This window comes from Engystomops pustulosus, chromosome 9 (genome assembly GCF_040894005.1).
Source record: "Engystomops pustulosus chromosome 9, aEngPut4.maternal, whole genome shotgun sequence".
Classification (NCBI taxonomy): domain Eukaryota; kingdom Metazoa; phylum Chordata; class Amphibia; order Anura; family Leptodactylidae; genus Engystomops; species Engystomops pustulosus.
Genome location: NC_092419.1, coordinates 44,319,523 through 44,333,663, shown reverse-complemented (window position 1 = coordinate 44,333,663; position 14,141 = coordinate 44,319,523). Strand labels below are relative to the sequence as shown.

The window sequence follows — 14,141 nt, the reverse complement described above, 5'->3', positions numbered from 1 at the left end:
CATTTCCGTGGTGTTTCCATCCTTTTCTGAGGTTCCCAGGTGTTTGGCCAAGCTTCCCTGTGCAGAGCCTTGGTCCCCTTGAAAAATGCTCGAGTCTCCCATTGACTTCAATGGGGTTCGTTATTCGAGACGAGCACTCGAGCATCGGGAAAAGTTCGTCTCGAATAACGAGTACCCGAGCATTTTAGTGTTCGCTCATCTCTAGTTGTGAAACCTATACAAATTTGGTATCACCGTGATCGCACCAACCCAAATAATAAAGTAAACATGTCATTTGGGGCGCACAGTGAAAGCCACAAAATGGCGCAAATTCGGTTTTTCACTGCATTTGGAATTTTTTTTCCCACTTTTCTCACTATGCAGTGCAATTTGTTACACAGAAAACAAGACATCACACAGCTCTTTACATGGAAAAATTAAAAAGTCCATAGATTTTTTAAGTGAAAAATGGAAACGCAAAAACAAAAAAAGGGCCTTGGCGAGGTTAAAACTGATCCTTTGTAGTATCTATGGAAAAAAAAATACCTGTCCACTTGAGTCTAAATACATTTTGAAGATGCCATAAATCCTAGTAGCTCTTTAAATAAACTTCCATTAGGAATCTATCTATTAAGGTATATCTGATGGTAGTTTTCTAGTAACCTTTTAACTCCTCATCTATCTTTACCTAATCCTGTAATTCTTTCTAAGTTAAGCTACACAGTATCTACCTAATAGCTAGCTTAATTTACTCGGTGGTTACTGGCACGTGGAGTAACATCTCCGGGCTGTAGGAGCAAAGGTTACTCTACGCCGCAATAGCCTCTGCGACCGCTCCTCTCTGCGCCTCCTCATGGTGCTCCTGACACTACTGCACATGCATAGAGCTCAAAAGAAGTCGGGCCCCTGCTGCAGTGTGCGGAGCTAGCTGAGGATGCGCAGGTAGGGAGGGATCTCGGAGGCTACTTTGGAGTGGAGTAGACTTTCATCCCACCGCCCAGAGAGGCTACTTCACACCCCAGTAATCTCTGCCGAAAATTTGCATATTAGATAAAGTGTTTCTGAGTTTTAAAAAGTATTCTAGTATTAGGTAAAGATAGGTTAGGGAGATTACCTCTGCAACCCAACTTGTCAGGTGTACAGAGTCTTATAGGCCATGCATGCTCTGCTGGGTATGGTAAGAGAAATGGCCCGGAAAGAAATTTTTACTTTGTCCAATGTGTTCTTGGTTTTAAAGCTTCATGAAAAGTTTGATCGACTGAAGAAACTACATCAAGATGAGAAGAAAAAGCTAGAAGACAAAAAGAAGAGTTTAGAAGACGAAGTAAATGAGTTTAAGAAACGGAAGACTGCGACAGAATTGCTTCAGTCCCAGGCACAACAAGCTGGGGGATCACAGACCCTAAAACGGGAAAAAGAAAGAAAAAAGTAAGTAAACCAACCATAGTGTAGCGCACAAAGGACAACTGTTAATGTGATTTATATACAATATCACAGAGCTGCATTTTCCATATAATCCCTAGATCATGTGATGAATTCTTGTTCTATGATGCCGCAGGGTAGCTATTCCTTTATTAAATTACAGATAACCTTTTGTGGTAGATATTCAGTTAACAACCTCATGGTTGGAATAGTAGCTCATGCCTAGAATCCTACAATGTTGATCCAGAGGAAGGCGGAAAACGCTGTATGGCTGATATCATATCAAGCCCCTAATAAAAGTGATGGCATACACTAGTGATTATCCATTATCCCTGTAAAGGCGATTTAACCAGTACAAATAAGGGAAATTGGCTTTGTCTTCTTTTTTTATATTGGCATTGGTTAATAAAATCAAATATTTATATTTTGTAATCACATGTTTTTACCACTGGGCTTTTATTTGATTTTTAAGTATTTAATTTATGATGCAAAAATATTCCAGAAGTGTTTTCAGGTGCTCACTTTTCATTCTGGATTATAAATAGCCTCACAGTTGGGCTGTGACCAGACGTCACATCTGCTGCTATCAACTAAGGAAAGATTACACAAAATATGTGCAGATATTCTGAAAGGAGTTTCTAGTATTTTTATATAAAAACTTCAAGCTCTTTCAATTTTAAACAACACAATGGGGTGATGTGGGTGCTTGTAGTGTCTGATAAGCAAAAATAGATCATCCCTTACAAATTGCAGCCCAGTCTGCAGGGAGCACATAACAGACCAGAGGGAGCAAAATAGGATGTGCATTGTGTCCTACCATATATACTTGAGTATAAGCCGAGGTACCTAATTTTTAACACAAACTGGGAAAACCTATTGACTCTAGTACAAGCCTAGGGTGGAAAATACATTGGTCACAGCCTCCATCCACTGTATAACCTGCCAGCCCCCCCCCCCCCTCTCTTCAGTTCCCCGTTGCACAGCCAGCACACACAGTGACGTCAGGTGCTTGCCGACGTCATTGTTTGTGCATCGCTGACATCCAAAGCAAGAAGAGGACCTGCGTGTGCTATTGGAAAGGTGAGTACAGTGGTCAGTTTTTTAATAGACTCGAGTATAAGCCGAGTTAGGTTTTTTTAGCACAATTATTGTGCTGAAAAACTCTGCTTATACTCAAGTATATACGGTATGTGCTGCTTTCAGCATTATTCTATTGTGTACTTTAGTTATTTGCATCTTTGCTTTACCTATACCGAAAATTTTACTAGACCTTTCACGTTTCCCAGCGATCTTTCGATGCCAGCAGCATATATGACCTTAGCTGTGGTGCACAGGGAAGCTAATATGCATAAATATTAACTATATTTTCTGTAAGTAGGGGTCATCTGTAAGTCGGGTGTTCTTAAGTAGGGGACCGCCTGTAGTTCTAAATAAAAACTTTTTGCAAAGTTCTCAAGATGACTTACCCTTACGAGATCAAATGTGCACACTCCCCTTTACTCCTGCTGTTATCATGCTGTCACATACTGCATCTTACACATGTATTGGATCCAACTAATATTTACTCATGTGTTGTATTAGGAGTGTAGTTTCATACTTCATGCTTTTTTTTTTTTTTTTTTTAAATTCAACTTCTTTTTTTACCTGTTAATATACTGCATTACTTTTTTGCCTTTAGCATGTAGGATATACTCTGTAATTCAATGTAGAGATTCATTAAAGAGTAAGTTATTTTTTTTTCTGGTATATCTGCAACTTTTTGGTAAAAATCACAATTATTTCACTGCCCTGCGACCAGTTTTTCAGCATTGCGTCTGATATTGTCTTTAGAGTCTGGATGTTGATCGTTCAAAAATGTTGCACATTTTGCACAAAAAAGTTCCCATCTCCTGCTAGTGTATGAAAAATCAAAAAAAAAAAATGAAAAAATGAAAAAGTTTTGTAGGCACTGCTTAAAAATGACAACAGGCTCAGTTGGCAGGTTTCTCACTATCAAAGATAAATAAAACCAGGTACAAATTTCCAGACACCCGGATCTATCTGACACCTGCTATTGATGTTCAAGAATTTGGCATGACTTCTCCAAATAATAGAACAATTTAGGTCTCTTTTGGGAATAGTGGCTCGTGGGGTACAACTGTAGTAAGAATTGAAAACTGTGACGCAAACACCAATGTGCAGCAAAAGCCATCTTAATTGATAAATTGTTCCTCATAATTTTTGAATTATTGAACTTTTAAATGTTCCATGGTATTGCCAGCCTATATTACAATAGTTTCCTCTGCCCTTCATGATCTTGGCAAACATATAATACAGTATAAACTGCAGATTTTCATGATTATTTCACATGAGCAGAAGCCACTTTTTTTTTTTTCCTTGTGCTTCTCTTAATTGTAAATGACCCTCAGTTGTAACAATTTAGTGAATGTGATGGTTTATTAAGTTTTTATTGACATATCTGTTGTTTTTAACCCATTAACCCATTTCACACTTCCATTCCTTGTTACCTGTGTGCTGTTTTTACAGTTAATTCTGCTGTTTGCTGCATGGCGCATGGCTCTGGTAAGCTATTATAATAGGTGGGGTATCTAAACTTGATGTGCCAGCCTGTTACTATAGTCGATTTAGGATGTAAATACCATAAAGGGCACTTTTACACAATTAGTATTGGGTCAGTATTTAGCATCAGTATGCTAAAGTATCCAGTGGCTGAATGTTTAGTCCACTTTCACATATTCAGTGCAGCCTCTCCCAGTCACTGTAACCTTTTTTTCCCCCCTTTCTCCAGATGCATATACATGTTTTTTCCTCCAGAAAATGCTTTCCAAGAAAGCTCCAGCGAGGGCTGAACGCCTATGTAAAGCTTCCTTTTACTGCCTGCATTGGAAATGTCTAGGGGACAATTGTCTATTGTCCCCGGCAAATGAAAGGAAGGAAGTACAATAAATGAAAATAAGCTTTACATGAAATAAAACGGCATATTATGGGAAATGGGAAAATGTTTATTATTAATGACTGGGCTCATAGCTTACATTGAGGGGGTACAATCACTGCTCATTGCTCCCCATGGAGCATGTAGTTTATTGTAATACATGCTGCCACTTGTTCTCTGCGACTAGCCTGCAGGAGTCAAACATGCTATGAGCAAATCCGTATCTGATCTGTACATCTGAAACCACACTAAGGACCTGTTTCCTGTGGATGTCAAGTGGCCACCTTGTGCTAGACTTGTGTTATTGCAGGCAAAGTATGTACCATATACAAGGACCAGAAGGATCATTAGACACAGCAGAATAAATTGTACTAGAGGGGCTGTACATCCATCACAGGCACTGGGGAAAAGACACACAATCCAATATTATAAATTAGCAAATATATGCTTTCAAAAACTCTCTTAAGTCCAGAAATCTAAGAGAGACGAAGGTGGACACATGTAATGTACAAGTGGACTACCCCATTTCTTTGGGTTGTCCGGCGCCATAATTTTTTATACTGATGACCTATCCCGCCAGCTGATCTGGAGCTGAAGTACAGTTGCCTAACTCTCCCACTGTTATACACTGGATAGAGCCTTCCTCTGTGTAGATCATTGGTATGGAAAATGCATGAGGGACCGGACATTCATAACCTACTACATTGTAATATACATTTTGCAATTTGCATTACATGTCCTTCGGTTATTTAAAAAAAAAAGTTTTGCAGCCCTGAATAACATTTGCATGCTGAGGCATTTGGATTATGTGTCTTTATGTATGCTGTCTGCAATGTCTATAGCGTTTTGCATAATTCCACTACCAGCCACTTTCTTCCCCTTGCATGCTTCCTGAGCTAACCATTTGGATTTGTTTTAACCCATTTCATCATTAATCCATTTTATTATTTCTGTTTTGTTCACAGTTCTGGTTTCCTGTAATACACATCCCTATGGTACATTGTTTTCATCACCCCCCATGTTCCCTTACCATGTCACCTGCTTCCAACCAATCACCGTCTATTTCTTTGCATGAAAGCCTGAATTCTTGACAGTTTGTGGAAGACTTCATGACTCGTGCAAGGACTGGCAATGTTGAATATTTCATTTCCCTTTTTAGCTTTTTTGCATGTACTGCTAATAAATCTTCTGATACCCAGAAGTGACGTAGCTTTCCTTTGTGTCGATATCCATCTACCATAGAAGCATCGTTCCATATTGTATTGTACCGTTTTATTCTAGACTATATAGCAATTCGGTTCCAAATTCGGCTCTATTACCCCTCGTTAATGGACTGTGCTCGGAATGCTCAAGGTTGAACCAACAACATAAAGAAAAAGAAAATCCAGCTTCACATCCTCTGTCCTTTTTAAGGCAAACTTTGTTGCTGTTCCAGAATACAAAACATTTGGTAAAAACACTGGTTTAAGAGTGAAGTATTTTGGCTGGAACTGCAATAAAGTTTGTCTTAAAAAGGACAGAGGACGTTGAGCTGGATTTTTTTTCTTTCCTCGTTTTATTCTAGAACGGTTCTAATGGGATATTTGTGGTGTCCTTTTATTTCAGTAGTTTTCTAGAATTTTCATATTGTTTCATATAGTTCGGCAATTTTTTGAAACAAAAAGTACTATAGTGCTGAAGGTACTCAGACACAGTAATTAATTATTGACATATTTTGTCCAAGAATTACTAATTTTGTAAAAGTTCGTGATAATTAAATAATCTTTACTTTGTCTCCCTCTGAATTGTGTCATTCTTAGTAGATCTTAATTTTTTAACATTTCTAAACTGCAATATTGTTTTTAGTCTTTCCAATATTGGGGTCACTCTACAACGTGTACAACCTTTTTCCCAAAGAAAACTGACTAGTGATGAGCTCAGTGTAGTGAGATCTAGGAGTTATTTATTATATCATACTATTTTTCTCTTCATATTAAAGGAAATCTACCAAATGGAAGCAGTGCCTTTATACCAAGCACACTTAAGTGCTAGGGTGTACCTCCTAAAACAGTATTATTTTGCTTCTAATAGTTTAGTTTTTAAGAAAATACATTTGTAAAATGATGCAAATAAGCATTGGGGGATCCTGCACAAGTCCCAATGGAAGGCATTGCACATGTAGTTGATCCAATACCCTAATCTGACATGTTTGTTAGGATAACCCTATATTATTGTACAAATTGTTTTTTTGCATACCTTGTCCTTGTAATCATGTCTTTGGCACAGATAGTGGCATTAAGCCTTCATGCACACAAATGTATGCCCACCGGGCCATAGCTGGACGGGCTACGTTCGCCGCAATGCAACATTTTGATCAAAAGGCCGTCAGACCTCAAAATCAGAGCATTGAAAAGGTCATCTGAAGATGCAGAAAATGACACCACACACAGCTCAGCACACTGAAGTAAAAAAAGTTATTAGCGCTAGAAGATGGCAAAATTATGAATTACTTTTTTTGTACATGAGGTTTTTAATTTTTGTAAATGTATGAAAACATAAAACCTATATAATTTTGGTATTCCCTGGATCATACCAACCAAAAGAATGTGTCACTTAGGGACATTTCATTTAGGGAGCACAGGGAAAGCTGTAAAATCTAAGCCCGCAAGAAATTGGCCGCAAATGCATTCACCATTTTCACTTAATTTGGAACTTTTTGTCCCGCTTCCCAGTACAGGGCATTGGAATATGAAATAAATACTGTCATTATGAATATAAATATGTTACACAGAGAATAAGCCCCCACGCAGCTCTTTAAATGGAAAAATAAAAAAGGTTGTACATTTTTGAAGGTGGGGAATGAAAAATGGAAACAGAGGGCCTCAGGTAATGATTATCTGCAATACATTGTGCAAAGACCCCTTTCTGTAAACGACAGACTACAGTCGGACCAGGGAGCTTGGGGTTGGCCATAGCAGCAAAGGATCATCAGAATTCACTTGTAGTATAAAAATTGGGTTTTGACCAATCGTGGTCAAATTATGTATAAAGACTGTCATTGTGCATGATTTTAGTCAAGTCATTTGAAAATACTTGTTAAACTATTGTCTTCTGTAATCTGAGGCACCATATGCATGCTGTTTAAAGGAAACCTACCATTTCAAATTGTCGGTGTAAGCTGCAAACACCGAGCACCAGCTCAGGGTGAGCTGGTGCCGGTGCTTAGTTTCATTAGTGTTATAAACCGCGGTATCGCGGTTTTAACACTTTTTAAACTTTATAGCAGAAGCTGCTTCGGCGCTGCGCGCGACCGATTGTGCGCACGCAGCGCTGAAGCAGTTTCTGCTATAAAGTTTAAAAAGTGTTAAAACCGCGATACCGTGGTTTATAACACTAACGAAACTAAGCACCGGCACCAGCTCACCCTGAGCTGGTGCCCGGTACTTACAGCTTACACCGACCATTTGAAATGGTAGGTTTCCTTTAATATATTTATTGCTGTATTTTTATGCCAATACCCAACCAAAATCTATTATAATGTAGAGGTTGGCTGATTTAGGTCTAAACTGAATATTGTATTTTGCACAGATGAGAGCTCTAGGAGTGGCACATTTTCATGAATACAGCTGTTCTAGCTCTCAAACAATTTGAGGTCGATTCATCCAAAGTGTCTGAGGTAAAACTGTTCTAGTTGCCCATGAAAAACAGTCAGAGCTCAACTATAAATTTAGAAACAGCTGTTGGAAAATTAAAGCTGAGCTCTGATTGGTTGCCATGAGTTCTGAACTCAGACACATATGAGAAATCTCCCCAAATGACATTATTTAAAGATGGCTGAAGAACATGATCTACTTCTTTATAACCGACACGATTACTTGTAAGGAACTGCATTAATAAGTCATCAGAAAATTTATAGATTTTTATAGTTTTTATGAATTATTCTCAAAGGCAATATTTTTAGGTCTAAATGAGTACTATGAGTTGTGCAACATGGAGATGGTGTGTGTATATAGAGTTGACAGGTATTAAACATGTAATAGAATTTTTGCGACTCCTTTAAATTGTAAATCAGAAATGTGCTCACTTGCCTACATTTTTGGAGATGCTATGTTTTGTGTTTCAACATTGTTTGGATTTTTCTCTTAGTATTGTGTTCTATACGATTAATTTTTCTTCTTTAACATTTTTTTTCTTTCCAGTAACCCTTGGCTGTGCACTGAGTAAAATTACTACTCTGGTGGGAAGTCTCTTATGAACACATTCGTATTAGTATGCTTTCAATATCATTTGATGGAAATTATTGTGCAGAAAGTGTTAAATGATGATCTAGTCTTGTTTGAGGTGCAGTAGTATCGTATCAAGTTTGCCAGTTTCTAATATTTTTGGTCTGAAAAAACTATTTTCAGTTGTTTTACAATCTATGGTTTGCTCTCATTGTCCTTCATAAGTTGTGAAAAGTCTCAAAATACAGATATCGTCCAGTTCTTTAATTTTCAGACTTTTGTAAGCTTTTATGAAAACTGGCCTCTATAGAAGCTGGCCCGCAGGAAATAAGAAAGCAAACCTTGAAATGTTTTAAAAAAAATATATATAAAAGTCCTTAAAAAATCTATTCTCACTTCCATTATAACTTCTGGGTCCCTGTTGGTCTCTACCTCATTGCACAAAAATAAAAAACCTTTTGTTCAGTCACGGCAAGTTACTGCTATCACCAGGGATGGGACCAGCTAATAAGAGACCAACAGGAATCAATGAAGCATCAGAAACGGGACAGCAGCGATTAGTATGGTAATTACTTGCCCCCTACTCGACAAAAAATTTTTTTTAATTCCGTTTTTCAAACTTTACCATAATTTACCATATTTATGTTGTAAATTTTTAGCACTCAGAATTTTGTATTTAATTTTAATGTACATATTTTTGTGTAAAAGTAATGTTTTTTTTTAAACGCAATAAATGTAGTTGAGTCATTTTAATTGGCTACAACATTTTATCAACCCCCATTTTTTAAAATGTAGCTGGTTACCCCAGAGGCCTCTTCAGACCCCAAAAATAAGCTTAAGGGTAAAAGTTTAAAAAAAAATTTAGGTGCACTAACTATATTACACTGGCTCATAGACAAGGGTCATAATATACTCTTCTATTTTAACTTTTCTTTTCATCTTCAAATCTCAAAGGGTGAATTTATCAAGTGAAGTGATATACCCCCTACTTTATATTACTCACTTGCGATCATTTACCTCTATAACCTCTCCATACTATTGAAGAAGCGGAACATGCACAACTGACATTTTCCCATCCTTCCTCGTAATTCTAAGATGTATATTTTTATTACTTGCCTTATTAACATGTTAGTCATGTTATGCTTATTTGTAAGGTGTAACCTTGAAATATGGTTAGTTATAAGCTGTTTTACTGGTTGATGGTCACTGTCGTAAAGCCTTTTTATAAGTGTATTTGTATAATTTCTATGTCTTATGTCATTGCCTTTGTCTGAGCATTCTGATAAAATAAAATGTATGTTCAGACCATCGAGGTTGGGTCACGTCCATTATTATTTACAGAATGCTACATGTTAATGTTTAAATGTTGAAATTGATTGAAATGGAGATATACAGGCGGTCCCCTACTTAAGGACACCCGACTTACAGACAGCCCATAGTTACAGACAGACCCCTCTGACCTCTGGTGAAGCTTTCTGAATGCTTTACTATAATCCCAGGCTGCAACTCCAATTGTCACTGGGGCCAAAATGTTTTTGGTCTGGATCTACAATTATGAAATATACAGTTTCGACTTACATACAAATTCAACTTAAGAACAAACCTCCGGACCCTATCTTGTATGCAACCCGGGGACTGCCTGTATCTGCTTTAAAATACAATATGAAGATAAATATCCTTACAGCCAGGACTGATCTAAAAGTAATGTTCACCTCTTACAAGTTTAGAATTTTTGGTCTTCATAGCTTTATTTTTTCTGTAATGAGTAAGTACAAGTCATTCCTTGGTATAGGTGGAACAGAAAATACTATCAAATGCACTCAAATTCAAACAATCTTCTTTTTTCTTTTTTTTTTTTTATTTGTTAGATTCAAGTTGTGGTTTTATCAGGGGATGCAATACAGAACATGTACAATGTTTCGGTGTCTTTACTTGACCATCAGTAAGATTGTCCATGGAAAGAGGTATCCAACCTGGGGAGCCTTATAAGTGGAGGAGATTATAGCTTCAGTGTAACAGCGGCGCTGCAACACTGCTAGAGAACGCTGTTGGGCCGGCAGCACAAGTGGCGTTTTGAACCCATTTTTGGGCAGTTTTTTAAGCAGTCCGTTATAAACCGAATGCAGTTTTGAAGACGCATTCGTTTTTTTACATGTTTCACCATTTATCTTAATTAAAACAGGTAAAAAATGGACGTTTTCAAAAACGCATGCTTTTTTTTTTACGGACTGCTTAAAAACGTGCCAAAACCGGACCCAAACTCCACGTGTGCCATCGGCCTTGCACTGACGCTATAGCCTTCTCCACCAGCAGGCTCCTTGTTGTGGATACCTCTCTCCGTGGACAAATCCGTATCTCATGAAAGTCACATAAAGAGAGCAAAATGTTACGTATGTTCTGGATTGCTACTCATGTTCAAATCCAGCAAATCAAATCTAACAAATAAAAGAAGATTGCATGAATTTACGTTTAGCCTAACACAGTAATTGACATCTTAAAAAGTAAGTTTATGTGCCCTACAAAATAATTTTGGGGTCATTTGGGAGCGTGTAGACTTACTGTAATATGATATAAAACTTATGTGTCACACAACCTCTTTGAATGCAAATTTCCAAAATCTTTATAGTCAAAGACAGCCTTGGCCACTATAACAAATACTGAACCCTGTGCTTAATAATGTACTAAATAATGTGCTTAAAAAGGGAGGCTATTGACTTATTTTGTATGAATGCTCTTCTGAGTGGTAGATGATGCAAATCGAAAATCAAAGTTTTTTTTGTTTTGCACTGTGATCACTGTGAAGTGCTTTTGAAGTGTTCCTAACATTCAACAGACTTTTCCGAAGTCCTTATCCAGTGTGTACATGAGGGGTGACTCTATGATCATTTTGAGACCTACAGTCCTTATTGTCCATTAGCTCTGATCTTGACATTGTTTCTGTAGGCTACAGTCCTTTTGAGTTGGTGAGGAGAGATCTAGCCACTGTGAATGTCTGCTTCCCCTCCTCTCTATTCCAAATATATATAATGGGGCTCCTAAGATTCTGCTCATAAGATAGAATTCCACATTTATTTAACAGAGAGAAACTTATTTCATCAGGATGCATAGAAGGATAATCGGAGATAAAGTAACAATTTGCTCTAATATGATATACAGCTCAATCTTTTAGGAGGACTTAACACTTTACAAATCATCCTACAGAACGGCAGAGGCGGACTAGGAATTTAAAGTGGCCCTGGAAAAAACTAAAAGTGGCCCCATGATAAAGGCAGGACCAATTTTCTGTAGGCGTAGCCATCATGTGTCAACTAACCATAAGCGACAATAAGGCTGGGTTCACATCACATCACATCTGCCAAAGGACGCTTTTTTCACTGAGAAAAAAGGATCAAAACGTGGGCTTCTACGTTTTTCATGTCCTTTTGGAAAACATATTCAAAATGTATACTTTTAACATTTGGCGTATATAGACTATGTATGCATGAAGTGTTACAGCATTTGCATCAATCCGTTTTTATGCCCAAATATGGATCTTACTTTTATTTAAGAATTACATTTTATGTGTTTTTAAACGCAACAAAAAACAGGACGCAACACATCATGTGAACACTAAGGGTGCGGTCACACGTTCAGTTTTTCGGACACAGTTTTTGGAGCCAAAAGCAGGTTTTTATCATAATGTGTTGAGATACATAATTGAAAGGTGCTGCTCCTCCTGTCTTCACTCCATTCCAGGTTTGATAATCGAAAACTGCATCTGAAAAACGGAACTTGTGGACACAGCCTCATGGAAATGAAGTAAAAAAAAAAGCTCTCAAAAAAGCTAAACGCATGGTAATATGTAAAACACTTTGCAAACAACACGTGGGTGCATTCACACTTTCAGTTTTTCGGATGCAGTGAGGATCGTAATGGTTGAGTACATATCATTAAGTGATGCTACTTTTTTTCACTTCACTGCTTGTTTGGACATCAGGAACTGCATCTGAAAAACGGAACGTGTGGACGCACCCCATGTACACCGCCAAATCAGAAAAATAATAAGAAAAATGTAAAATGGGCGCATAATCACGCATCTACAGCCGGAATACATGGACCGATTCAGCCATCAAACAGAAAACGGTCCATGTAAAAAAAGAGATCAGCCAATGGGACAAAATCAGGCAAATCTGTATCCATGTGGACCAACACATATAACGCAAGGCATATGACTGTACATGTATAGACATCGCATTGTTACCCCTCCCTCCCCCAGACACAAGGCCCACAACTCCCCTCCCCTGCTCACAAGAACAAGCTCCCTCCACTGCTCAAAATGCGCAGAAGCCCCCTCCCTGCTCACAACACCACCAGACCCTATCCCCTACAGACAACGCACCAGCCCCCCTCCCCTGCTCACAGCATGCCCCAGCTCTCCCCCCATCCCACACACATACATAACATGCACCTGCCACCCTCCCCCGCTGACAGCATACACCAGTTCTCCCCCACACACACAACATGCACCAGCCCTCCATCCACCACTGACAACATGCACCAGCTCTCCCCCACACACAACATGCACAAGCATACACTACAGGCACCTTCCAGCACTCCTCTTCCTCCGTGCTGCCAGGCCTGGGCTGTGCTGTGGGGGCATGGCCTCTTTAGTGTAGCTGGAGAAGCACTGTAATGTGCAGTGCAGGGCCAGTGAAGAGCTTGGCTGGGGCTGACTTCTGCAGGAGAGAACAGGCTGCCTGCAATGCCACCCCCGCTGTGCATCCATATAATAAGGTTAATTTATCATATGGATACATCAGGGAGGGAGGGCAGTGCAGAAGCCTGTGCATAGGAGGTGATGTACCCAACAGCCTGGCACATGTGTAGTGAGGGTGAGGAGAGGCCCCGGCCCTGCATGTAGTAAGGAGGAAGGGACCTGCCCTATCAGCTGTTTCAGAGCAGCGGCACACCGTGAAGTCTCCCGCCAGTCAGCCCCTGCAGAGCGCTACGGAATATGATGCTGCTATATAAATTAAGATTATCATTATAACTTTGGCTAAAAACTCAATTGCTCTTATTGTAACTGTTGACACTTAAATTTCAGAAGAAAATCACATGGGAACTAGTACCGTTCAATGGCTTTTCTAATTTGTAGTGTATCCAAACTAACGATTAAGCAAGATATTTTCCGATTGTTTTTGCACCTAAAATTAAAGGGGTTAATATGCTAAGTTTTCCCCTATTTACAGGAAATGGGATGACTTGCTGGTCCCAGTGGTGGTAGAACAGGGATTCTGCTGCTCTATCATGATGTGCAGGGGACCCCACGTTATGGCCTCTGCTGTGGCTAGGCGATAACTTGTTGTGAATGCACAACTTCTTTATATTTCTATAATCTATAAAGCCCTGCAATTACAGCAGCCTTGGTATTGCTTTAGTGTGTACAGGTCTTTATCAAAAGAGCTGAGCTGGAAAGAGAAAGTATTGCACATGGTGATCTTGGAGCGCTGTAACGTTTTATTTTTTCCACTGATGGCATTTAATGAACATGTTAGCACTGACTTGTATGTAGAGCTCAAGCTGCCAACCTAATGTTATACCTATCCTTCTGCAATTCCTATAAAAGG

At 38.8% G+C, this 14,141-nt stretch overlaps 1 protein-coding gene across 8 annotated transcripts in view; it reads left to right on the top strand.

Annotated features, from left to right (window-relative positions):
• Positions 1–14,141, top strand: part of SEPTIN6 (septin 6) — a 230,624-nt gene that overhangs the window by 213,590 nt on the left and 2,893 nt on the right. For 2 of the 8 annotated variants that reach the window (XM_072123547.1, XM_072123548.1), the window contains 2 exons: positions 1,217–1,407; positions 8,512–9,999. In XM_072123547.1, coding sequence (XP_071979648.1) covers positions 1,217–1,407; positions 8,512–8,536 — 216 coding nt within the window. In that variant the 3' untranslated portion in view covers positions 8,537–9,999. Of the gene's footprint in view, positions 1–1,216; positions 1,408–3,927; positions 3,964–5,298; positions 6,107–8,511; positions 10,000–14,141 lie in introns of those variants that run through there. The other 6 variants (XM_072123544.1, XM_072123540.1, XM_072123546.1 and 3 more) reach the window with 6 other exon arrangements.